This window comes from Larus michahellis, chromosome 1 (assembly GCF_964199755.1).
Source record: "Larus michahellis chromosome 1, bLarMic1.1, whole genome shotgun sequence".
In the NCBI taxonomy this organism is placed as follows: Eukaryota; Metazoa; Chordata; class Aves; order Charadriiformes; family Laridae; genus Larus; species Larus michahellis.
The window spans coordinates 184711659-184738808 of NC_133896.1; the positions used below are offsets into that span (position 1 = coordinate 184711659).

Genomic DNA, 27150 nt, shown 5'->3' on the forward strand with positions numbered 1-27150 from the left:
AAATCGGTAGAACACCGTCTTAGTTATGCTAACTTGTCTTTTAATAAATTTGCATATCTGTATATTCTATTACAATGTCAGGAGTACGGCTGTTTCACAGTAACAAAAAAAACATTTTAAAACTATGCTTTTAGTAAATAAGTCTGCTTTTTCATATTCTACAGGTAATGGTTGGGAAGAACTCTTCATAAATTGGTTTTGTAGATATCTCTTCCTCCAAACTTTCCATAAAATTCTCATGTTCTGCATGATTTCTCCATAATGTAATGGGATTCTGGTCCGTTAACTCAAGTGCTAAGGCAACTGACTGTTATATGTATCTTTAGGAAAACCCTTTAAAATAAGACAGTTAAGGAACAGTGAAGGTACTACAGAAAAATAAGGATGTTTAGCTTCCAAGAACACCCATCTTAATTAGGGTTATGTAGAATGGAAACAGCATGTGATATGTTATACCTTTTCTGTTTTCAGTTGGATAGATTTGCCAGTATAAGAATTCCAGGAAGTAAAAAGGAAAGACCTCCTCTGCCACATATGAAGCAGTCACATTCTACAGATTGGTCATCTACATCTATGGATGCGGAGGATTTTGCTCCAAAACCCCTGTCAGAAAGAGAAATCATAGCGCTGTTTGAAAAAATGATGGTAAGAGTCTTATGCTGATTTCTTTTACTTAAAGAATGGCAACATGGCTAACTGGCAGGTGGAGCCTTCTTCCGTGCATGTGTCCTAATCTTTACCTAAATTATTAATATTGTTATTGTTGTGAGTTGTAATTATGTGGTTTTTAGGGTGTTTCCCAGGGGACAAAGTTTTTGAATTAATTTGACAGGATTTTGCTCCAAATATATTTAAAATGGAAACAAAAGGTTTCTGATTATTAGAACTGAGATTGCGCAACAGATTTGAGAAGGAACAAGAAATGGGGAATCCTGCTTTCTTTCAAGATGAACTGAAACTTTTACAAAGGGATTTTATGCCTTTGGATGTCACAGCAGGATTTTGTTCTGAACTTGCATGCCGTGTCACTCTTGCACAAAAAAGACTTAAGGCTCTTGCTTCCAAAGCAGCATTTGTCTTCACATGCAGTCTCAAATTGCTTCCTTCCTTAGCTGTCATCATTGCTGGGCTACGAAAGAGCAGTCGCTTGCTGGAGATTTCATGTGGCATTGGTACCACCTCAACAGGTGGGGGTTTTTGTCATGATGATGATGACATTTTGGGCAATCGAAAACTAACATGGACTAGCCATGAGAGAACGGAGTGACTGCAATCTGAAGAGCACAGGAGGACATTAACAAGGAGAATGATGCCTAGGTTATTCTTTCTCTGTCTTGCAGCAAGTAACAAGTAACTTTTGAAACACAAAGGGACTACCAGGGGCTGGGGTGCGGAGGAAATTAAATGTGCTGTCAGAGAAGTACCTTTATGGAATTTGTAATTCCTAGTACTCAATAAATTTAGTTTAGTTTTGAAGATGCTTCTGTAGAACTGTTGAAAGCTATGACTGAGAGAGAGGATTCAGCATTTTCATGGTTAAGCTGATGAAGGGGGAGACTAATTTACTGTTACCAACCTTTATATTTGCACTTGTTCTCACATAGTCCATTTTTCTTGGTATACCTCGGTATCTAGGATATTTTACTTCTGTTAAGAAATTTTACTGTAAATAGTAGTTGCTCAAATGTCGGGAAATGGGAGAGTTTTTTAAAAATAAAACTTGAATGCCTCCATGCGCACACTCCCTGCTACATAAGTGTAGGTTGTATTTCTCTACCATCCCACAGAGATTCTGGTATAGGATAGTATGTGACGTTGAGACTACACCATAAAAAATGGAAATAAATCCTATCAATAAATCCTCAGAAACATACTACTGTGTGTCTAGGTAAACAGAAGTGCTTATATCTGTGTATTCTGAAGCAATTAATTCCAATTCTATAACTACTTTGCAAAAATATGTTAAAGTAATGATGACATCCTGGATAATTTGAATACGTTCCTAGTTTTGTTGAATAAAAAGCACTTAAACTGTCTTTGATAAACTACTTTATCAGTGTTATTTTAGCTATAACATGTAATACAGAAAGGATTCTTCAAATTATCCACACTTGAATGGACTGGAATAAAACTAGTTTAGTCACAGTAGATTACATAGCTAATTATATATTTTAGCCTCTAGTTTGCTGTTCTGATCAAATTAAGTGATTTGGCGCGTTGGGGGTGACATTTTCAATGTTGTAGCCGGGCTTTTAGAGATAATTTTGCACAAAATAAAAATAGTCAATTTGTTAGTACTGAAGGCAGCAGTTTCTAAATCCTGAAGTTTTACTGGATGCATTAAATTACTCTTTGGGTTTTCCTGGATACGTACTGCTTCCTTAGAATCGTAGAATGGTTTGGGTTGGAAGGGACCTTACCTAGTTCCAACCCCCCTGCCATTGGCAGGGACACCTCCCACTAGACCAGGTTGCTCAAAGCCTCATCCAGCCTGGCCTTGAACACCTCCAGGGATGGGGCATCTGCAGCTTCTCTGGGCAACCTGTTCCAGTGTCTCACTACCCTTACAGTAAAGAATTTCTTCCTAATATCTAATCTAAATCTCCCCTCTTTCGGTTTAAAATCGTTACACCTTGTCCTATTGCTCTACTCCCTGATAAAGAGTCCCTCCCCATCTTTCCTGTAAGCCCCCTGTAGGTACTGGAAGCCTTCTATAAAGTCTCCCTGGAGCCTTCTCTTCTCCAGGCTGAACAACCCCAACTCTCTCAGCCTGTCCTCATAGGAGGGGTTCTCCAGCCCTCTGATCATCTGCATAGCCCTAAAATTCTTTCTCACAAGTTCTATTCAGTGGTATCCTGCATGGTTTTGATGGCAAAAATTTTGAAAGAGTTCATAAAACCACACTGTTAAAGCTAGTTATTAACTGTCATTTAGTTCCCTTCATTTCTGTTAGCGCTGCTAGGAAAATAGCCATGTGAAATGACTTATTTTTATTTTCCAAAGAGTTGTTGCTCACCTGTAGAGTAACTTTAAATGATTTAAGAAGAAATAAAAGAATGGAGTTGAAGTATTTTATAAACTAAGCCGCATCTGATATGCCCCTTATACCACTGAATACTTCTAATCTTTATAAATCAACTGCTTTAATGAAGTTTTATTAGTTAAAAACAACAACAAATAAATGGCTTTTTACTGCACAGCCAGTTTCCTATAAATAAACCTGCCGTTACATCTAGGATTATGGAATATAGTTTGTACTGTTAGGTTTCTTACTTCCCCCCCTTTTTTTAAAAATGGGATTAGAAATTAGATTTTTTTTTTTTTCAGGAAAAACAAGTCTTTTTTTCTCTTTGTTATTTAAGTTCAGATGTTATTTTTCAGAAAACATAAATGAGCAAATCTGAAAGAAGTGCAAAACTGCTTTAAACAGAAGAATGAACTTTGCAGTAGCTACAGGCTAATGTGAGAAACTTTTTTTTTTGGCGTTTATTTTTCCTCACCCTTCGGTAGGATATACATGCATTTCGGTGGTGTTACGAAAAAAAACAAACGTAGGGCATATTCCAGGCAAGGTACTGAAGATGCGATAACTCTCAGAAAACATCAAGAGAGACCTAGCCATATACTTTTGTGAGACTTAAAATGGAATACTTGTGTGGTTTCAGTGGTTTTACATATCTGTTTCTGTAGGTTTTAAAAATACAATTTAAGTATTAAATAAAATGCAGCTACCGTTATTAAATATACATGTAAAGTGTATTTTCGTGTGAAGCCTGCATTGGTATACAGTTGTATTCCTGTGGAAAGGAATCCTGAGGCACAGTGTTCCAAAGACATTTACTGGAACTTGCAGAAAAAAAAATAATCTGGTAATGTCAAGCTGGACTTCATTCTAGTAATTTTAGTATGGGTTGTCACGTGCGTATCTCAACAGATGTGTTGCCTGGTAATAACAATAGTCATAAATATGTTGTTGTGCATTTAATAGAAGGTAATTAATCAAACTGAAATATTACAGAAAATGAGAAATACCTGTAAAAAGATAGGATAACAAATGAAAGGCTAGAGGGAATACTACTATTGTAGTATTTTTGTCAATCTGACTTGATTTCGATTTCTTCCTCTCCCTCCCCACCCCATGAGTGTCAGCTGAAAATAACTGCAGTAATTCTTGCTAAGCTTGAGTGACCATAGTAATGCTGTATGTTCTCATCTGTACGTGTGCCTAAATTGTTTCTTAAAGCTTTTTCTTTTTTTGTGTGTTTTACCTCCAGCATGATAGGAAATGTCACTTCTCACAGATGTGGAGCTGATTACAATGATCAGAGCATTTTTAGGCTTAGAACAGTAGAAGTCCCTGTGTCAGAAATGTCAATGAATAGCTGCTGTGTGGCTTTGAATGTGGTTTTACATCTGCTCTTTTTGACCTCTGGGTTTATGTTGGAATGAATGAATTGTGATGATGTTTTCATAACTGATGAAGGTGTTGATTTAATGATCAAATCATCAAGAATTTGGGCCTTACCTATTGCAAAGGTGAATATTATTTTGTGAACTACTCTTCAGGGCAAAGCAGATTCCACTGCCCAGGATTAAGTATTTGGGACCTGAGGAACAGAATTATGGAACAAATGGATATATCACTAAAAAGATCGTTCTAAGAGACCGGTTTGGGTACATGTGGAAATGTTTTAGGAAGTGTTAAATAATGCTTTTCCGTAGTTTAGTGCGCATTTGTGTGTGAAACAGTGATTTCTAAGAAGAGATTATGCTAGTAATGGTTGTGATGCACTTGTTTATCCTGGCATTGTTGACTGGTTTTTTTAGTCCGAGTTGCTAGGGAAGATGGATAAAGATTTTTATGGTTTTAAGTAATATCTAATTTATGAAAAGTTGTTTGTATAACAGCTTTCAGTTGCTCAAGTTCATGGTTTTGTGTCTTTAAAGTCAGTCTCTGATAGCTAAACAGCTGTGTTGCTGGATGACATTTAAAATTTTTCCCCCTCCTTTTTTTTTCCTCACATTGTAGGAAGATATGAATTTAAATGAAGACAAGAAGATGCCATTGAGAGAAAAGGATTTTAATACCAAAAAAGAAATGGTGATGCAATATATTAGCACTGCTTCGAAGTCTGTAAGTAAATTTCTCTGAAAACACCAAAGATTACTTAATGTTTCCATTATTTCCTATTGATGAGAAAAAGTAATTAATGCATATTACATTCTTTTGATTAAAAATGTTTGTGTCTGAGGAAAAAAAAAAGTTAAAGGGCGGTATCTCATTATTTTACAAGCTGCAATGAAAGATATTCACTTGTACTCGAGGTGTGTCTTCTGTACACAGAACAGCATTTCTTTTTGGTAAAGGTATGGCGAGTGGAGGTGGAAAGATTCTGCAGAAAGCTTCTTGGAAAAGTTTGATGTGAATATTTTTTTGTTTCTAGTACTGTTTAAAAAGAATTCCTTAACTGATTAGCCTTTTTCATACTTGACTTCAGTACAGAATTCATGTTGTGATGCTATGTAATAGTTGATAAAGTTTTGCACATGAACACAATTAGTGTCTGTTTTTTACTTATCATAATAATTACCTGTTGTTTTAGAGAAATGCAAGGAGTTGCGTACTGGGCAGTTTAAGGATTAAGTTGGCAGAAGAAAAACTACTGTAGTTTTTGAAAAGTGGGGACTGACTCCAGTGTTATATGCTGCAGTGTTAATATTGTCCTCAGACCTTTTGATTGGTTTAGAATTCATATATTTGATTCTTTGAATCTAACTGCTCCATGCCTGTAGAGATATCAGTAAAAATGTCCCATAGTAATTATAACTAAATACTGAGAAAAGAAGACATTAAATATAGTAATTTAAATGAGATTTTTATCTTATTGTCTACTTTAAATTATGTACCTTATTAGTGTAATGTTCTAGCACTTCTAGGAAAGTGCAGGTCCGAACTGGCTGGAGGTTGTTTTATTTAAGATGAGCTTATCAAAGCTACTAGTCCTTCTATAGCATAAAAGTTCCTTAGTACCAGAAGATTAGGAGGTCTAGCCTATTTTTCTCTTTTAGAGATATTTCATGGGAAATCAGGAAACCTCAGGCTAGTATATCTCACAACATTCTTGAAGTTTATCAGCCCAATACAGCATGTCAATGTTTACATGTTGTTGATACCCTTAAGTGTCCACGCACATTCAAAGACCTCAGTTGTTTGATCTAAGAAGTAATGTGACAACAGGACAGAGTCCGGCATCTATTGCTGGAATTGTAGCATTGTGATGATGGTGACGTTAAGAGTCTCTTTCTCAAGAGAAAAGTTTTCATGTTAGCTCTTTACTTCCTGTCACTTAAAAATTGCAAAGAACTGAAACCTATGGCAGAGTAGGTTTCATCGATCCTTCTTTCCAAGTGCCATTTGCAAGAAATATTTTTTTTTTTTTTTGTCTTTGGCTGTCGTTACACGTGTGTTTTGGCAATGGAGCTTCTTGCACTATGCCCAAAGCTGCCATACAAGGTACTCTGTTGAAGAGTATAGGTCTGTTTTCTTCCCCACGGTAGCAATTTGTTCCCACACACTGTTGTCTTCCATGTTGGGGGCTTTATGAAAACAGCATTTTTTCCTTTCCATTCACCCTTCTGCTGCCAGCCCACCTATCACCCTGTCTGCTGTGGGAGAACACTGGAGCCTAATTCATGGAGGGAAACTCTTGTCTTTGCTGAACTCTGTTCCTACTGTTGTGTTCTTACTGGAAATGGCATTCACTCGTATAACTGAGAGGAGCTGTTTCTGTGACGCATGGATTCAGATGTTTGATCCAGTAGTGCTGCAGATGAACTCAGCTTAGCGCTGGAGCTACTAGGATGGGAAACTCCTTCCCTTGCAAACTCTTTTGTTCCTGGTATACTGTTTCATGCCACATATGCGTTGGACTGTCCGAGTGCCTTCTCAGTCTAGAGAGAATAGTGCATTGCATGCCCAGGGTACTTGGCTAAATTTTGGTGTACCTCGACTTCATGAGTGACATACTTCTTCAGAAAAGCTGAATTGCCATATATTGCCTGAATATTATGTACAACTAACCCCATCTCAGGTCTCTCTTTCTACGAGTGATACTACATTAACTTCTTTTGATAGTTCATACTTCTCAAACTTTAAGGAGACAGTTATAAGCTATATTGTGTTGGGAGAGATATCCTCATTTGCAGAGTATTGAGCAGGTTTCATTTAGAGCAGTTATCGTTATAAAAACTATTAAAACGAAGAAAAGAGGCTGCACATCTAATGAATGACTGAAAATGAAGCATGCTCTGGTGATCAAAGTGTACTCCACTGTGGTCAGTGCTTCATCATTGACCTCAGTATTAGGGTTTCTGTTTCTTAGAAATGCAGAACTCCTTTCCAATATTCACAAGGCACATCTCTGTTAATTTCTAGATGCATCAGTAGGCTGGGTTTGGTGGGGCTATGCTCAGGTGCTTATTTATGTGTACAATACTGTGACCTACCTCTGTGTATGCATGAGATGTTTAGAATGAATCCATCGCTTCAGCATTTAAAGTTACTTAAAAGTAACCAGAGTTCTACTGACATGCATCATCCAATACTCATTCATTTCACTCCCTTTTGCTTAGAGATTTCTTAAACAGTTGGCTGAAAGTGTGCTTCTGTATATGTTTGTCTGTAAGTATGCTGTTACCATCGCTCTTTATAATGAGTTGAGGGGCTCCCTGTAGAATAATTGCTAAGAATAAACAGTCTTGGGGTTTGGCGTCCTAGTAGTACTCACAGAAAATTTGAACAGTAGCAAAAATTGTATGCTTGGAAGAATTCTGCTCAAGTACTTCAGTATTCTGCTAGTACTTTCTTGTTTTCTTGTAATGTATAGTGTTTAGATGAAGCCTTATTTTTTCCTTAAAAACATTATCTTAGAGATGTGTATCACATATTGTTTAAACCATCATGGCTTGGAAATCCTGAATGAAATTTCTGTCTGCCGCGGTGTCATGTCTTATTTATCAGGAAAGAGTTGGAGAAGGGAACAACGGTTGTGTTTAAACGCTATTATGTCAGTGTGAATTCTCATCTACCGATAGCAGTGTGGTTCTCTTTAGACGTCACAATCTCTAACAACAATGTATTTTCTGTGATTCTGTAGCTGTTTGTATGTATTAGGATTATTTGAGTTAGAAATGGGGTCACATTTTTAAGTGCTATATAAACACATACAAAGATGTTCCAGCCCAGAAAAGTTTTAAAAATAAATTTCCATGTTATGGAGTTAATACTCAAGTGGAAATAAAAGCAGCATTGCTATAATGTTACTCTCCCCTAAGTTTTGCTGTTCTGTATGTTGAACACACACAAACTGGGTTTTTAAAGTGAGTTTACTTCACAAGATTTCGTTTTTATTTTGCAGCTTACTCCCTTGTAATGTTTTAACTGAATTAATTAATTCTGACTTCATACTGCATCTGCTCACAGACCAGTTGTTTTTCAGTTGAGCAATTAAATTTCTAGAGGCACTGATGCCTCAAGATATTTCCTGTTTCTCGGTTAACTCGAGCATTTTAAACTTAAGCAGCTTTCCCATGCAGAAATATAGCTAATATAATCAGTTTCACAATTGGTACCAAATGCAGCTCTCGTTTTATTTAAGCACTGGCAGATGTATCATATTCTTGTTATCTTGCAGAACCTTGGCGTAACTGTGAGTAAGTGGTACTTGGTACTGTGGGTACGTTGTACAGACATTCACAGTTTATTAGCTTCTTTTACATAGCGTAATGTTCAGGTGGGGAACGTAGTCTGAAACGGGAGGGCTGGTTACTGTCTGGATATTGATGTGAGCCTCCATTGCTTGTGACACAGTCTTCTGATGGGTCAGATGATACTCTTTGGAATGTCATTCTAGTGAATTCTTATAGTCTGGCTGGGCTCTTGTCCTATGTGACCTTTCCAATGCACACACTGCTATTGATTATATTAAATTACGTCCAGAAGATCATCTACCCACCTTAACTACACGTCCTGTCCATATGACTGTCCTATATGACTGTTTCTGCATCAAAATAAAGCAATTTTTCTGACTGTTTTTAAGTATCTTAGTTATATCCAGCTTGGTCAATTTTACAGCAGGAACTGCTGGGGGAAGTCACTGGAAATGACAGATTCTCCACCTAGGGTATTAATCCATATGCTCAGGCATACAAGTACGGCTTATCAACTAGTCTATGCACAGCAGGAGCTGCCAGAAGAATTTCTGGGACTTTTTGAAATTTCCAACTGGAGAGCTCCTGTAATATTTAGTTAAATACTTTGTCATGGAGGCTGTTAGGAGTTTGCTAGGTCATCTTGTCTCTAGTCAGTCCATTTTCTCATCCAGTATCACATGGGGAACTATATATGCTGCGTATGCCTACAGGCACGGCCCTGATCCCCTGTTACAACACAGTTGTAACTCAAGTTCCCCTGATTGTGCCTCGGGTATATATTGTCTAATCCTAAAATCATTGGGGATTATTGTAACAGGACGGATATGCACAGTATATAAATTTGTGAATAGGAGGGGGATAATCTTAAGAATAGGGTCAATGCCTCTTAGATTTGCTGTTTTAATTGCAAATTGTAGAGCTTCGTTAATTCAGTATAACCATTGCTTTGTTGAAAACAATGGATACTATATATCCTTCAGAAAAATTATTTCTATCTTGAATTTATTTTAAGCAACATTTGACACCACAGATACAACGAGTTGAAGTCAGTGTCTTTCAACCTATATTGCTTGGAACAGAAAATATTTTATTTGTACAAAACTACTTTTGCAATGCTGCATTACCTTGCCATTGCATTTTCCTTTCTGTCTCCCTGTTCTTCATGCCCCCATTTGCCTCCTCACCTGACAAAAAGCAAAACCTAAAAAGCAAGGCAAAATCCAAACTCGAAGGTTGAGTAAGTGTCCTTAAGTTATTGCACCAATAGTTATATTTGTGTTGCACTGTGTTCTTACAGATGGCAAATACAACAAATGAGGATCTGCGATTTATCTTTAGAACTTCAGTGGTTCTAAAAAAGTATTTGTTTTCTTTTTTAATTTTTTTTTTTTTTAAATTTAAGTTCTTTTGCTTTGGCTGTAAGGGCTAAAGCTCGTCTGTTTTTATAATCCCAGTCTCATATGCTCCTTATCTGACAGACCTTTAAGGAAAAAGTGTTTTACAACATTATCTGCAAGAACTCAAGTTACTGCATTAACATCCTGAGTACTCTTCTGGTGCACTGGTTCTTCCCTCTGTGTTCTCATATGATTGCAGTCACCCTTCTGGACATGTGTCCTGTCATCTCTTCAGAGCACCTCAGAATTGTTTTTTTTTCTTCTCTTGAGTATTGAAAATTAAGATGTTTGCAATGGATAAACAGAATCCATTAATTACAAAAATTGTATTTCACCGAGTGTGTGTGGTAGACGTCTACATTTGGTGCCTGCTGCTTTTGACTACTGATTATAAATTTGTTCATAAACTGACAAAAATGTAGTCAGCATTTAGCGTGTATAGTAGATGGACAACAAACAGTTACCAGTTTAGGACGAAATTACATCTCTTTTTCTGTTTTTTCAAGGAACAGAAATGAAGGTTAGCCATTAATAATCTTCTCAAGTTCTGTATGTGCCAAATAAAAAATGAATGCATTTTCTGTATTTCAGGGAAGTCTCAAGAAAAGTCGGAAGATTTCACCCCAAGAGTTTATTCAGGAATTAAAATCTGGGTCAACAGATGAAAGACTAGTCACTTGCTTGGAATCTCTTCGTGTGTCCTTGACTAGTAATCCTGTCAGGTAACATCATTAACACATATTGCAAAGATTAATTATATTCTTATTTCTTAATGGATTAATATTAATGGATCTATAAATGGCATGTTTCAAGGTTTTCTAGGTAATGAATGTGTATGCATTAGTGAATGATTGTGCCTTTTTTCTCTTTTTTCATTGATTATGTATCTTCTGTAGACCTATTTTTCAGCAGAGTTCACTGATCTGTACAAGGTAATAAAAGTACTACTAAGAGAATGTAAAACAAGTTTAGTGCAGAGCAGTTTGCTTTGTTTTCTAGTGCTAAACAGTCAAAAGGGTTTTTTTTTAAATTATTTTTTAAATATTCCCTTAACTGTTTAATCTTTTAACTTTGTCAGGGTCATCAATAATGGGACATAGGCACCTTGGTGTAAGTTAGCCAGAAAACAGAGATATTTTTAATTACGTACTCCTCTTTTTGTCCATTGTGCTTTAGGCTTTCTTCCTTGCTGTTTTCTAGTAATTTTTGCTGTATCTGTAGGGTTTATCTATATAGAGGAGAGCACATAAGTTTACCTATGCTTTTTTTTAAAAAGTCTAACTCTTCAGTAATCATAACTCTAACACTGATATCAATCTTTACATTTAATTTTGATTTGATCCATGCAACTTAATTTATGGATGCTGGCTTTATTTTATTAAATTATATTTTTTTCTATACTATTTACAATGTTTTGTTTTAGAGTTCCTATTTAAGCCAATGGTTGGACACATGATTTTGGGAAACTGTTTGGGGTTTAGTTCAAAATAATGCAAATGACATGTTGGGGGTGCTTCTGATGGGATGTGGTTAAAAAAAGATTAGACAACTTACTTCTTTCTGCGTCTGGCTTGGCAGAGTTGTTGATGTGGGTCTTTCTGTATGGGTGTTTGGTTCTTTCCTTCTATTAATTTGTTTTTGAAGTGGATTGCTCACAAGGGAAGAAACATGCTTTATGTTAACCTGAGTTCTTCTGATAGAGGATTTTACAGAAAATATACTTGCTCCATGAATGTGAAGCTACTTTTTGATGTAGTATTGCTTCCTCTTCTTTGTTTAAACAAAAAAACCAACAACTCACAACCCCCAAGATATTTTTTTTTTATTTACGCTTGTGTTGATTTAACAAAGAAAACTTTACTTGTTAGTGTGCATCTGGAAATAGAAACACAAAATGCATGAAATGTGTGACAACTTAAGTTTAGAGCAATCTCTCTCCTCTCTGTTCTTGATATGACTGGATAGTTTCATCTTTTTGTATGTGATCCCCTTTACTGCCCCTTTACTGAAATACCAAGAGAAAAGTTAATCCCCTTCCTCCGAAAAACCAAACCAAAACCCATGATCTTGGTGAAGTGTTAGTTCTGCCTGTGACAGCACAGTACAGTGTGATAAGATATGAAGAGGTGAGGAAGATGGAGAAATGGTATCAAAATAAGGAATGTGGAGGCCAGCTGTAAGAGAACGGTGTTGGTCTATACTTCAGACATTTGATAGAGAATGCAAGTTGAATTGGACAAACCAAATATATACCAATATATACCGAAAGCCTGGTGATCAGTATTATCTGGAAGAAGAAATTACAGAAATTTAGTTTTACAGCAACTAAATATTATGAAATTTTTGACTAAGTACGTTTTCCACAAATGTTTCGCTTTGAGTAAGGAAAGGATTAGAAATCTGTAGGTACGTGTTGTGAGTACAGGGAGAAGAGCAAGTCCTTTTGTGCATGGAGAAATGGAAAAACAAATGTTTCCATTTTCATAAGCTTAGTGCATTTTATGTCAATCCTTCAAAGCATGCTAGAAGGCTATGATGCATTGTTGGTGTCAAAGTATTGCATTGACACTTTTGAGAGATTAGTTTCTTTACCTTATTAATACAATTAAATCTAGATTGCAACACTGGCTTTAACTTTGTTCAGTCAAATATAAATTATGCTAAGTAAAAACTTTGGCAGTTGAAAATTTGACCATAATTTATTAAAATTTAATTTCAGTTTGAAACATTAAGCAGAGTGTAAGAGACAACGTAAAAGAACTCTTTATACTTGTACTGGACTGAAGCTCATTATTAAGTTAATGGATTTATGGCCTAAGAATAGATCTGAATTTGAGAGGTTTGAATTGGAAGGAGACTGTGTCTTGCAAAAGCACCAGGGAATAGGTATTTAAGTAGGCAACATTTTCATAAAAAAGCCCTCTCTACTACTTGTCCATGAATTCATTTTAGTCTACAAATCAAAAGAAGGATCACAACCAATAGAACATATGGGTTCTGAAACAGTCTTCTAGTATATTGAGTTGTGCTGAAAAAGGCTAAGATAGTCTTCACTAGACTTAAACAGAGCATTTTAAAATAGCCTTAGTAAAAACTAAGTTCTCCCATAGGGCTTAAATACAAAAATAGCAAAAATGTAACAGTGGCATGCTGTTCTTTATACTAAAAATTTGTGGACTAAGCATTTTTAAACCATGTCCCCTTCTTTCTAACAAGTAACAACAGTTGATGTTCATTGGATGCAGATATTGGTGACCTTGATTTTCCGATCAGCAGCCAGTTCTTTGAGTAGGAACTTGCTTTGACACATAACTACTGAACTCCAGTCCAGCTGCTATCAATCCATGATTATTTTTAACTCCAGCTTCATATGATAAGGACAATGAGAAATAACTGATAAAAAATTTGGGATTTTATTTTGTGCATGTATAATGACTAAGAATAAATTTATGCTTTTTTAACAGGATGAGAATTAAATATAGATTTGATTTAGCCTGACAGTCATCATGTTTGTGGGCTGTGATCTTTTTGACAATATATAATTTAGGGTTTTTTTTGCTGTTTTCCCAAATACTATATTTTAATCAACTTAACTCTTGGACTTGTTGTCATTTCGGTTTCTGATGCAAAAACTGGTTCTACAACATTGCTTTCAATTAGTTGTTTTTGTAAAATGTGTTTTTAGTTCACAGAAAATCTGAATCATGTGATATTGAGTAGTTTGATTGTACTTAGAAAAATACGGCTTACTGCAAAAAGTCGTATTTATTTTCCATCAGCATAAAAAGAAAGCCTCTAAAGGAAAATGTGTTCACTGATCTTGGTCACTGTTCTTTAGGTAAATAAATGGGGTGTTTTTACCACAGGGTTGCCAACGCAATTCATCAAAAGTGGTTCAGTGATCCAGCTGTACATGGTATTACAGATAACTAGTTATCTTCAACTACTCTCCTTTTGCATAATAGTTGCAGCAGATTTAGCTCTTTTCATTAAGAGGACGTTTTTAATAAATTGAAAATAAGGACACTGATAGCTTGGTATTCTGTCAGACTGACAAAAAGCTGAGTGTTTTCTCTGTATAGTGTAAGTAATCTTTGTTCTTTTTTGGAAGCAGAGGAAAGGGCAGTGATAATGCAGCAGTATTTTAGGCACTTGATCATTCTCAGCAGCCTCAGCTGCTGGATATATGACAAAGTGGCTGTGCCTAATTTTGTCTAAGACAAAATGTGCTAAGAAATGTCAGTAGGATTATCTTTAGGTCAGATATGGCCAGTTATACCAAAACCAATTGACAGTTATTTGCCTAATCTGTTTCAGAATGAAGCACCCATTCAGGAAGGAGAAAATCCATCTTCATATATATTTACTTTTAGGGGAAAAACATATAAAAGCATCTGATCTCATTTTCTAAGTCCATTACAGTTCTGTATCTAGCAGGTACAAAGAACTGTTTAATCCCATCCTACAATGGGGCTGGAAGTACTATGTATTTCAAAAGAGCTATTACATCTACTTTGTTATTTCCAACAGAATAGCTTATTATTTGTCACTAGTATGGTGCCACTGTTATAAGAGTATCTAAATATTTTGGTTAGTATTCAAAAGTGATGATAAATAAAATTTACCCAGTGTGTACCCAGCATGTAAATAGACAAAACAGAAAACAATGGAGAGGTTATAATGCAAGTAAAGTGAATGTTGTAAGTTTTTTACTAATTCTGATCAATGTCTTGATGTTGAACTTCTGATGTTGCAGAATGAATGCTTCCTTTTTATGTAAAACACCATTTTGTTAATGCACGACAAGAGATTTCTTCAGCTTAAGCTTTTTTTTGAAGTAATAATTTAAAGAATGCACGGAAACTGCTAGTACTACACCCACAAGAGAACTTATGTTTTGATGATGAAGATGGTGAGAAGTGTAACATCTTTGTCATGCTAACTCTGTCTGTTCTAAATACAGATTGTTTTGTAATCAGTTAATAGATGAAAGTAATACACTAATTTAAAAGTGGAAAAAGTATGGAAGAGATACCCATTATGAAAAAAAATTTCTGTCATTTTGGCCAAAGTCAACAATAAGAGATCCAAGGGCTTGTATTGTGGCAGTGGCATGTAAGGTTGAGTAAAGGTTTCAGGAAATGAAATGCTCAGGGGACAGAGTGTACCCTCAGCATGTTTGCTGATGACACAAAACTGGGAGGAGTGGTTGACACGCCAGAAGGCTGTGCTGCCATTCAGTGAGACCTGGACAGGCTGGAGATGTGGGCAGAGAGGAACCTAATGAAGTTCAACAAGGGCAAGTGTAGGTCCTGCACCTACAGAGGAATAACCCCATGCACTAGTACAGGTTAGGGGTTGACCTGCTGGAGAGCAGCTCTGCAGAGAGGGACCTGGGAGTCCTAGTTGACTGGGAGTAAGTGGATCATGAGGCAGCAATGTGCCCTTGTGGCCAAGAAGGCCAACGGTCTCCTGGGGTGCATTAAAAAGAACGTGACCAGCAGGTTGAGGGAAGTCATCCTCCCCATGTGCTCTGCCCTGGTGAGGCCGCATCTGGAGCACTGTGTCCAGTTCTGGGCTCCCCAGTTCAAGAAAGACAAGGAATTACTGTAGAGGGTCCAGTAGAGGGCTATGAAGATGATCAAAGGACTGGAGCATCTCTGTTATGAGGAAAGGCTGAGAGACCTAACTTGGTTTAGCTCGGAGAAGAGAAGACTGAGAGGGGATCTAATGAATGCTTATAAATATCTAAAGGGTTGGTGTCAAGAAGATGGGGCCAAACTCTTTTCAGTGTTGCCCAGTGACAGGACAAGGGGTAACGGACACAAACTGGAACATGGGAAATTCCATCTCAACATAAGGAAAAACTTCTTTACTTTGAGGGTGACAGAGGACTGGAACAGGCTGCCCAGAGAGGTGGTGGAGTCTTCTCTGGAGATATTAAAAACCCACCTGGGTGCATTCCTGTCCAGCCTGCTCTAGGTGACCCTGCTCTGGCAGGGGAAGTTGGACTGGGTGGTCTCTGAAGGTCCCTTCCAATCACTACCATTCTGTGATTCTGTGAAATATTTCTGCCCTATGGAAAGAGAAGAGTATTCAAGTACTTGTGATTTCATTCCATACCCTTCATAAAAGGAATCTCCTGAGAAAATAGTCTCTAGAGTTTCTCTCTTGTATGTGTATTTTTGTTGCCTTTGCAGCCAACCTGTCCTTCCTCCAGTGGGATTTTGTTAGAAGTTTGAAGTTTAAAATATCTGTGCCTTATACAGATGATGAAGTCTAAAATGCAAAATAATTCTTCTGTTATGACTATGAATGGCAGTGTTGTCCATGAACTTTACAGTTGGGTAATTGATCAAACATCATGGTTTCAGCAAAGGGATGGCTGCAGTACTACTGTGTAGTCATGTACTTACTTGGTTTTGATATCAAGGGGTTTTGAGCAATAGTAAACAGGACTGTGAAGCAGCTGTCTCATGAAGAAACAACATGCCCAGGTTTAACCTCATCAAAAGATAGCTTTGACAATAGCTGAAATTTTACATTTTTGTTGCTTTCACTTGTAAGTATTCTTATGGATTAATATCTCAGGCAGTTTTGCAATTCCTTTAGGCTTTTCCTTCTTTCTCTGACATTTACGGTTAGATTCTGACTTTTCCAGGAGACCCTAGAACAGCATAGTAGAAATTCGGGGGTTTATTTCCCTTCCTTTGCAAGTGTTTTTAAATTACAGTTCTATGCCAAAGAATGTATAATTGTTAATTTAAAAATTAAAATTGCTAAACTTAATGGCTACTGTAATTTTTTAAATCTTTTTTAATTTAAGGTTATCTAATTGCGTCAATGAGTGAATAGAATGCCTCTTGATCTTCTATTGAGTAATGAGTCAATTTGGTGTTTTAAAATGATCAAGTTATACTGCTTTTATTTGTGCTGACAATTTTCATTGATTGTAATTAGTCCTTGAGATGTCAATTTTTTAATGTCTTTTTTCTTTCTCCCTAGCTGGGTTGAAAACTTTGGCCTAGAAGGTCTGGGGCTGCTGTTGGATGTTTTGGAAAGACTGGTTGAGACAAAAAAGTAAGGATGGTTCCATATAAAATTGCCAGCTTTTCTTAGTATGTAAAGAGCATTTAATTACACTAATTTTTTTATTTATTCAGTCAGGACAAACTTGTGAAGAGGAGTCAGCATAAGGTTATACAGTGTTTGAGAGCTTTCATGAATAATAAGGTATGGGATTTTATTTAATCTGGGAATCTAAATGACTACAGTTCCATCAGATAATGTACATGATCAGTAGGTATAAGCCCATGCAATTTGGAAAAATAGCGTGTTGGTCAGCTGGGGTTTGAAGTTCTTTCTGCTGCCACTTCCTCTCTGCGGAAATATACCCAGAGAATAGTGTAAACTTTTGATGCTCATGTATGCCTTTATTACAGAATAAGTGACACATTTTGGACTTTTCTCTCTTTTTTTTTAAACATTTGACAGACTTAAATGTCATTTGAAATAGTTACTCGAGGGAACGGTCGCTGAATATTACTAGATATTCGATACAGTCATTTGGATTCTCTCCAAATTTCCTTACAACTGTTTTTCTGTTGTTTAGTATGGATTAGAAAGAATTTTGGGAGAAGAGAGAAGCCTTTTGTTGCTGACCAAAGCAATTGATCCCAAGCAAACTAACATGATGACGGATATAGTTAAACTCCTTTCTGCAATGTGTATTGTTGGAGAGGAAAACATGTAAGTACTGTATTTAGCCAGAAATAGTAAGGTAATTTTACGATATCCAAAATTATGGTTATACCTGAATGAAATGCTAAAATTTTCAACTTAAGTTTGAAAGTAATATCCGTACTATATTGTCAGTTTTCAGAAGGCCTTTGTCTGTCATTTTTATTATGGTCATATCAATATGAGTTTTCTTTTTCACATGTGCATGTACTGATTAGGTGGAAGTAGTTATGCAGCCATTCTTTTGCTTAAAATTTTTTAGCGTTACTTTTAAGGTATCTTAACCATTGTAATCCAGTAAGTCATTCTTTGGCCACAAAAGTCTTCAAAGGAAACAAGTAGTGCTTAAACCTCCTAAATTTGTACACAAGAAATTGAGGCAGGTGAACAGTTTGGCAACATGGATCTTCAGATAACAGATGAGCAGCAAGGTTAAATATCTCTCCTGAGTTAAATGCTTTTCTTTTCTTACAGCCTTGAAAAAATTTTGGAAGCTGTAACAGCAGCAGCAGAGGAAAGGAATGTTGATAGATTCTCTCCTATTGTAGAAGGTCTTCAGGATAACTCAGTTCAGCTGCAAGTAAGCAATTTTTTTTTCTTTGCAACAAGTAAAAGTTACTTATTTTTCCGTATTCAACAAGTCATTACAATAAAAAGGAGGAGGGATACTGTTTCAAATAAGGGTCAAATTTTGGAATGTTGTTCATAGTGTTATCTTTTAAAATGCATCGTGGGAAGATTCAGTGTTGAGAAACACAAGGGTGTTGCAGGTTAATTTTTTCATTTCTATTCACCCAAATCTTACAGACTTTGGGAGTTAAACTTACACTGCCTTTTAAAATAAAGCATGAGTCATATATTCAGATGCAAAAAGATTATCTCACTTCTGGTGATATTTGCTGAAACTTAAAGATTAATAATAGTACAAAAGCAAGGTTTTAGGCAACTGTTTCTTATAGTTAATGCTTAAATCATCAGGAAATCTGTCCCCCATGCCCACTTTATGATTTCTTTAAATTGCACCTAGAGAGTCTGAGGAAAGAAATCTTTCACCTTATTTTCAGTTTTCAATTTGCTTCAGTTGGATGTAGAGTTTGCCACTGAAAGACACAAAGTATTACAGTGCATTTGAACGATCATTATAAATCATTGGTCTAAGAGTGTAAATATTAACTCACTGATTTTCATGTAATTCAGCTGAACTGAACACTGTTCATAATTGTCATTCTTTGTGAATATTAGAAAAGTGGTAAAAGATGAATCTCAAGTTTGAAAGAAATGATTGTGTTACTCCACTGTCACCTTTTGTATTAAATAGTCCATGTCTGACAATAAAGATTGCTGTTTGTTTCATCTGTCTCTCAGAAAAGTTAATGATAAAGAAATATTTGAAGGTGAAGAATCATTTGTAGTTGAATTATGCCAGTAACAAGTAATTCTCTTTTGAAATATCGTCCCTCCTTTCTTACTCTTTCTGTCTTGTAATCCCAGAATGGTTTGGCTTGGAAGAGACCTTTAAAGGTCATCTAGTTCCAACTGTTTGCCACGGAGGGGCATCTTTCTCTAGATCATGCTTCTAAAAGCCCCATCCAACTTGACCTGGAACACTTCCAGGGATAGGGCAGCCACAACTTCTAAGGATACAATTGGCTCTCTGGGCTGCAAATGTGCATTGCCAGCTCATACCTGATTTTTAGTTTATGAATATCCTCAAGTCCTTCTCTGAAGGTCTGCTCTCGATCCATTCATCACTCAGCCTGCACTGATAACTGGAGGTTGCCCTGACCCAAATGCAGGCTGTGGCACTTGGCCTTGGTAAACTTCATGAGGTTCTCATGGGCCCACTTCTCCAGCTTGTCAAGGTCCCTCTGGATGGCATCCCTTGATGCTTCCATCTTCAGCTTCCTATTATGCAATTTCATGGCTCTTCATTCTAGAATAGAATAACAATTTACAATTACTTATTTGCCCCTGTTTTAACTGTAGTCTCTGAGTATGAGTCTCTGAGTTGCTTTCTAACCCTTTTTAGTAGTCTGGATATTAATTTGTAGTATATCTTGTTCAGTAAACAAACTGTGATTTGTGTGTGTGTTTGTTTGTTTTTTTTTTTTTACCCCAGTATTGTGAAAATTATTATGAAAATACTTTGTTTTCTGAGGTGCATTCTAGAATATACACATTGAATATAAACTGAGATTAGGGAATATCATATAAAGATGAAGGAGACAGAAAATTACTATTCGGCATAAAGTCAGTTAAATTCAGTTACTTTGATTTGACAAAGAAATAGTTGCCTTCGGTTTCGTTTGTTTGTTTTTTGTTGTAGTTTGCATAGGTATCGCCGTGTTTTCTCTCCTCAGCAAGAGATATGATAGCAAGATTATTATTTTTTTTTTCTTTTCTTTTCTTTAAATCTTGCTGTCATAACCATAGCGGGAATTAGTTACCGTGATAGGACAAATTCAGTTTTGAATTACTGCTCAGTTTTCCAGCAGTAGGAATACATGGCCATGATGTAATTTGTCAGGTGAGGTGATAACTGAGGGAAGGATGATTCTTTAATTTTATTTTTTTCTTTAAGTATTGTAAATGAATATTTATCTCAACGTGGATTTATTACACTGAGTTAAAAAGTTTTGAAAGAAAACTAAATCAAAGACCTTATGGATTCTCTAGTTCCTTCCTTTGCTTCAACCTTGAAGATTTCTGAATGCTTGTCATACATATTGCACTCTGTTACCAGTGAGGATAGTCAGAGTTGCTTAGGAACCTCAGACAGTCAATGTCAGGGTCAAGAATGTTCTCCCCCCAGCAATAATTTTTGTTGGCTGGAAATGTAGGTTATTTTGTTTGTTCTTATATTTCATTTGTTGTTTATTTTTAAAAGTGTATCAGGTTGACATTGGTTTCATATGTTGATTCTGGCTTAGTGCAGAAAGATTTGTCTCTTTCCCTTTTTTTTGCAGATTTGTGTATTTCGTTAATGTATTGAAAATCATAGTAATTGCCTTCAAGGGTCAAAAAGGAGACCTTATATTGGTCAGGTTGGAGTAGGGCTGGAAAGGGGCTGTAAGGAGAACTGTCGAGTAACAAATTTTTCCTTTGGGCAGTGGCTGGGAGGCTTTGCGTAAGGCTCAGCCTACAGTTATGATTAGCAAGGAGACAGGGAAAAAGCTTTGAGCTCCAGTTGTAGTGGGACTGGAAAAGGATCGCAGAAGGAAAGCATGGACCGTAAAACAACAAATTTCTTGTTGTCCAAGGCTTTTGAGTGTGTTTTCCAGATTGACATAAATTTTTTGTAGTAGCAGATCCTTACCTTAGGTATTTTTTTGCAAAAATCATTGCAGTTCTTCGCTATTAAATTTAAATATATGATCTCATACATTTCTGTTCTCCTCTGAGGTTTCTGTTTCATTTAGATTTCAAGATGAATGATGTTGAGTTAACAAGTTCCTATTCAGTATGGTTGGTTTTTTTGCTCCGTATTTTAGCATCCTTGAGATAGTAGGCAGTGCAAGGCATGCAAGCTTGGGCATCTCAGACTTTCATGACAGTATAACATTTGGCTCACTGCATCTGGGGCTTTTCTTGTTTGCATGTCTTTTAGTCCTTTTTGATTTGTTTTTTTACTTGTTTGGTTTACTTTGCTATCGGGTCATGATATAAGTAAAAAATGTCAGTTTTATTTGATGAACCTGAAAAATATATGAAGAGTTTGATGAATTTCTGGTGCACTTATTTCTATTGTTTTAATATAATCAATAAGGTAAAAATGTATGTATATTATATATTTAGAAAATTTTATTCATAAATATAATCAGTTGAAGAATTAAAAAAAAAAAAAGTCCAAATGCAAAAATGTTGAATAATGGTAGTTCAGTGTCTCTTTTTATGGTTGAGCAGCTTCTTTCTTTGGCATTATTATGGATATTAATAAAATTCTTAAAAATATCTTGATTCAGTAGGGAGAAATGCTTTAGATCGTGGAAATTATATTTTCCAATTTCAGGATATTGTATCTAACTTAAAAGAATTTAAGAGCTTGTATAGTCTATAAAGCGCATAAGGGTTTGAGAACTTCCAGGTCCATCACAGCACTTATATGAGATGCCTCGATTTTAATAGCATGAAGAGCAGCACTTCTCTGACTATTCTTTATTAGCTTACAGGGATTCAGAGTCCTGAAATTAACAGCAATTTGTTTTGAGTGTTAGGCTTCCAAATGTGATCCTGAATTTTCAGGAGTTGCATACATTTGCATGTGTGTAGATTTAATATGGGGAAAAAAGACTATCTATAAGTCCCTTTTTTATTCAGTTCAAAAAATATATGAAAAGACATTAAAAGCAGCCCCTTTATTTGAAGCACCAGGTAAATTAAATTAATCCTATGTACTTCTCCCTTTACGCATGATGGGTACCCAAACGGGCATTTTGCCCATTTCACCCTTTTTAAAAATTAAAAAAAAAAAAAAATTATAAAGGCCTCTCTAAATGTATAAATATGCTTTGCAGATTAAACTGAAGATGAACAGATAGTAGCTGTTTTAGACGAACATTTGGGAATAGGCTTCAGAAGTTATAATCCCTTGTGAACAGCTGTTGGTTAGCAGCCCCTTAAAGAAATAGGTAGATACCAATATTAATGGCAGTTGAGACAGTTGATAGGAATGGAAAAAAAGGTCATAGCTGATTATCTCTAACCAGTTAGATCTTTCTTATAAACATGACCACTTTCATAGTCACTGTTTACAGTGATGCTCAACTCCATTAGTGAGATACCACTGATGAGATAACCAAATTAGTGCAGAAAAGTTCAGCTGAGTTGTTAACTGTGCAGTAACAACTTTTATTTTTCTGGGACTACTATTCAGATATTAAACAAGAACTTTTCTACTAGTTATGCCTTCTCGTGATTGTGCTATAACTCCATTTAGTATTTTGTTATTCTCTGATACAGAAGATAGGAGCATTTTAAAAACTGAGAATTTACTCTAAATGTTACAATTGCAATACTTAAGCTAAATATATTAATTTGGCTTTACTGAGAGTGTTACCCTAAAGTTCTTGAAAATAGGTAACATTTTGCTGTATTTTATGTATACATAGAAGCTTTTAATGAAAGTTCTCTTTTTTTTTTAATTAAACTTCCATTTGAATATGCTCTTTCTCCTAAAAGGCTTTTTTCTTTTTCAGAGTCTACAAATGGTTGCTACATTTCCTTTTTTTAAGACCAGAAAAATCAAGGTTTCTCATGTGAATCAGTTGTAAACTTTTATAACAATGACATTGACCTGGTGGTTAATTTGACAGTGTTTTAATGAGGCAAGAGTTTACAATTGTCAGTTACTTGGCATACTTGCCTTGATTATGTGCTTGATATATGTAGGCTTGCTTTGTGGCAGTTCAATTTGATACTAACAACTGACCTTTTCAATTTTGAATTGACTAACGTTTCTGTTACTTGAAGGCTGAACATATAAAAAGCCTCAATATGACGATTTTTGTATTTTTAGTGAAAGCTCCATGGATCTACTTTTTGCGTTTGTTGAAAGCAAAGGATATTCTCCCTTTTATCTTTCATAAAATCCAAAATTGTGGAAAGCACACTTAAATGGTTTTAGTTCAAATCAAGATTGGTGATCATAGTTTGAGAATATGAGTACAGCCAGGAATCTCTCATGTACTAGAGATGATAAAGCAGAGTAATACCCAATGAGAACTACAAGGGCATTGCCAGGGCATGCAGAGATGCAGTTAGAAAAGCAAAAACTCAGTTTGAATTGAAACTGGCCAGACTTGTCAAAAACTGCAAGAGAGGGTTCTTTAGGTACAAAAACAACAAGCAGAAACAGAAGGAAAATACTGGCCTGCTGTTAAACAGGAGAGGTGAAGTAGTCACCAGCAATGATGAAAAAGCAGAGGTTCTCAACACTTTCTTCACCTCTGTCTTTACCAGCACTGTTGGGGCCCAGGCCTTGGGAACAAAAACTCAGGTTGATGCAGACACAGACCCACTGCAGTGAAGGAAGAGTTGGTTTGTGAACCGTTACAGGAGCTTGACCCCTACAAATCGATGGGCCCTGACACTGTCCACTCAAGGGTGTTAAGAGAACTGGCTGACGTCATTGCAAGGCTGCTCTCCAGAATCTTTGAGATGTTGTGGAGATCAGGAGATGTCCCAGGAAATTGGAAGAAGGCTAGTGTCATTCTCCATCTACATGAAGGGCTTAAAGGAGGATCCAGGAAATTATAGGCCCATCAGTCTTACTTCAGTTCCTGGGAAAATTACAGAATGAATCCTCCTGGGATTTATCACAAGTCAAATGAAGCAAATGATTGGGAAAAGCCAGCATAGATTCACCAAGGGCAAATTGTGCTTGACAAACCTGATCGCCTTCTATGACAAAGTAACCTGCTCGGTTGATGTGGGGCGAGTGGTGGACATTGTCTACCTGCATTTTTCCAAGGCTTTTGATATGGTTCCCCACAGCCTCCTCTTAGAGAAACTGAGATGTTACGGTGTAGACAAGTGGTCTGTGCAGTGGGTGGGGAACTGCCTGACAGGCTGCACCCAGAGGATGGTGGTAAATAGCTCCTTCAAAACCCATGCATCCAGGTGGGCTTTGAATATCTCCAGAGAAGGAGACTTCACAACCTCTCTGGGCAGCCTGTTCCAGTGCTCTGTAAAATGAAGAAGTTTTTCCTCACGTTGAGATGAAATTTCCTGTGTTCCAGTTTGTGCCTGTTGCTCCTTGTCGTGTCACTGGGCACCACTGAAAAGAGCCTGGCCCCAATTATCCCACTCTACTCAGGGCTTGTGAGGCCACACCTGGAATACTGTGTTCAGTTTTGGTCCCCACTATACAAAAAAGATGTGGACAGGCTGGGGAGAGTCCAGAGAAGGGCCACAAAGATGATCAAAGGACTGGGAAGCCTGCCATGTGAGGAAAAATTGAGAGAATTGAGTTTGTTCAGCCTTGAGCAAAGAAAGCTTAGGGGAAAATGTTACCACCATGTTCCAGTATTTAAAGGGTGGCCACAAAAAAGGTGGAGACTCCCTTTTTACAGGGGGTCACATAGAAAAGACGAGGGGTAATGGGTACAAGTTACTCCTGAGGAATAACCGATTGGACACAAGAGGAAAATTTTTCACAATGAGAACAACGAGCCACTGGAATAATCTCCCCAGGGAAGTGGTGGATTCCCCATCCTTGGAGACTTTTAAGATTCAGCTGAACAGGGTGCTGGACCGTCTTGTCTGGACTGTGCTTTTGCCAAGAAAGTTGGACCAGATGATCCTCGAGGTCCCTTCCAACCCGGTGTTCCATGATTCTGTGATAACACTTGAGTTTCTGGTTTTGTTAGAGAAAACATAATTTAACATTTTAAGCCTGTGCTCAAGAAAAAGCATACAAGGCAATCTGGTACCTTGTATACTTAAGACGACAACTGAAAAAGTCTAGTATTTTGGTTGTTCAATTCACAGAGGCAGGTAATACAGCTCTTCTGACACAACCCATTTTTATGCATTTAAGACAATGATGACAACAACAACAAGAAATTGTGTGTTGACCAGTTCTTTCATTCTTTTCAATCAAATTAATGTTTCTGCTCTCTTATCATCATCTCTTATCACTGTTTCTCAAGCAGGCAGTTAAAGTAATTGAAGAATGCTGTTCTTCTGTACAGTTCTAACTGCGGATGCTTGCTCTTCCTAATTTTCCAGTTAGAACTGAGAAGAGGTACAAGGTTGAAGCAAAGGTGCAATTCTTCCTTTTCCATTTAAGTTCCTGAAAAATGATCACTGATCATCCCTGTGGAAACCTGCAGGTGCCTGTCCTAGGAGAACTGGTTTTTGTGACAAAGTAAAAGGTCTTACCTATTCATCCATATTACCTTCTCAGTATTTTTAGTTGTTAGGGAATACCGTTTCATCTTTTTTTCATCTAATAATATGAGAATGTGAGATAGTATGGTCTATGATATTTTGGTTAGCTGAATCACTTGGTGATTCTTGGATGTTCTGTGCTAATGAGATCCTTTCCATAACTGCATATGTTATAGGATGAATTGGAGCAAAGCTTACCTTATCTAAATGTATAGACTGGTAATAATTATATAAGGTCTATGTAAATTTACATTCACGTGGATGGTACATCTCAAAGTCATTACTAAGAATTTTTGGTCTTTAGCAAGGGTAAATAATTGATGAACGTTAATGTAGTGTCTGTACCAAAGCCAAATCTACAGCCAGTTTGATACTGGCAAGCAGAATTTAATAAATATACATCATTTTTACAGACTTTTCTACAAACTTGCAGTAAGAGTGAGAAAAGTGAAGCAGTTTCTCTTATTCAAATGGGCAAGATATGACATAAGGTGATACTTACCACATAGTTAGTATTGATCGTCTTGTCTATGCAAAGGAAAAGCTGCTCTGAGCTACTGAGATATACCCGACATTTTCCACCAGAAAAGGACTAGGTATATTCTGTCTGGTCTTGAACTGGGGAGTATGCAAGTTTAAAGTACAGACTGTGGAATCCTCAGAAAATGGATCCTGTAACTTGATAGACATCACCGATTGGAATCGCAGAAGATTAGAATTTCAAGCTGTAACTTCTTGCTTAGCAGAATATGTCTGATCTCATTTGTCTAGTTTCTTATGGAGGAAAGCATTTAATTTTGACATTCCAGATGAACGGTATCATCATCCATGCAAAGTTCTTCCCTACCAAAAATGGTGTGTGTGCATCCATCAATATATACCTATCTTTTTGATAAGCATGCAAAGTTAAGTATTGTAGATTTCCTTACCATGTGGCAGCAGGACGTTAAAAGCATTCCAGGTTGGATGGGGCTTTTAGTAACCTGGTCTAATGGAAGATGTCCCTGCCCATGGCAGGGAGGTTGGAACTAGATCATCTTTAAGGTCCCTTCCAACCCTAACCATTCTGTGGTTCTATGATTCACATGGACTACACTGGCTGACTGGAAAGCCCTCTGAAAACTAACTTGGTGGACTATGCTTAGCTGCAGTTCTTTAGAGATGAAGAAGAGAAGGAAGCATCTAACCAGACTGCCAGGTGAAGTGAAAGATTTGCTCTTGGTTTTTACCTAAAGAAAGGAAAGTACCTCTACATGTCTTTGCTGCATGCCTGTTGTAAAAAGCAGGATACTATCAAGATGTAATTACTGTTTGGGTTAGAGGTGCCCTTCAGGAAAGAGTACTTAGACATTGCAGTCCTCAGCACCTCAACAAAATTTTGGTAGCTACACCAGAGCGCTGTGTATTAACA

The 27150-nt window shown here is 36.7% G+C and overlaps 1 protein-coding gene across 2 annotated transcripts in view; it reads left to right on the plus strand.

Moving 5' to 3' along the window:
• The window catches only part of DIAPH3 (diaphanous related formin 3), a 244841-nt gene that overhangs the window by 25149 nt on the left and 192542 nt on the right, over positions 1-27150 (plus strand). For both annotated transcript variants that reach the window (XM_074564575.1, XM_074564566.1), the window contains 7 exons: positions 472-645; positions 5030-5134; positions 10701-10831; positions 17115-17189; positions 17273-17342; positions 17722-17858; positions 18324-18429. In XM_074564575.1, coding sequence (XP_074420676.1) covers positions 472-645; positions 5030-5134; positions 10701-10831; positions 17115-17189; positions 17273-17342; positions 17722-17858; positions 18324-18429 — 798 coding nt within the window. The remainder of the gene's footprint in view (positions 1-471; positions 646-5029; positions 5135-10700; positions 10832-17114; positions 17190-17272; positions 17343-17721; positions 17859-18323; positions 18430-27150) is intronic.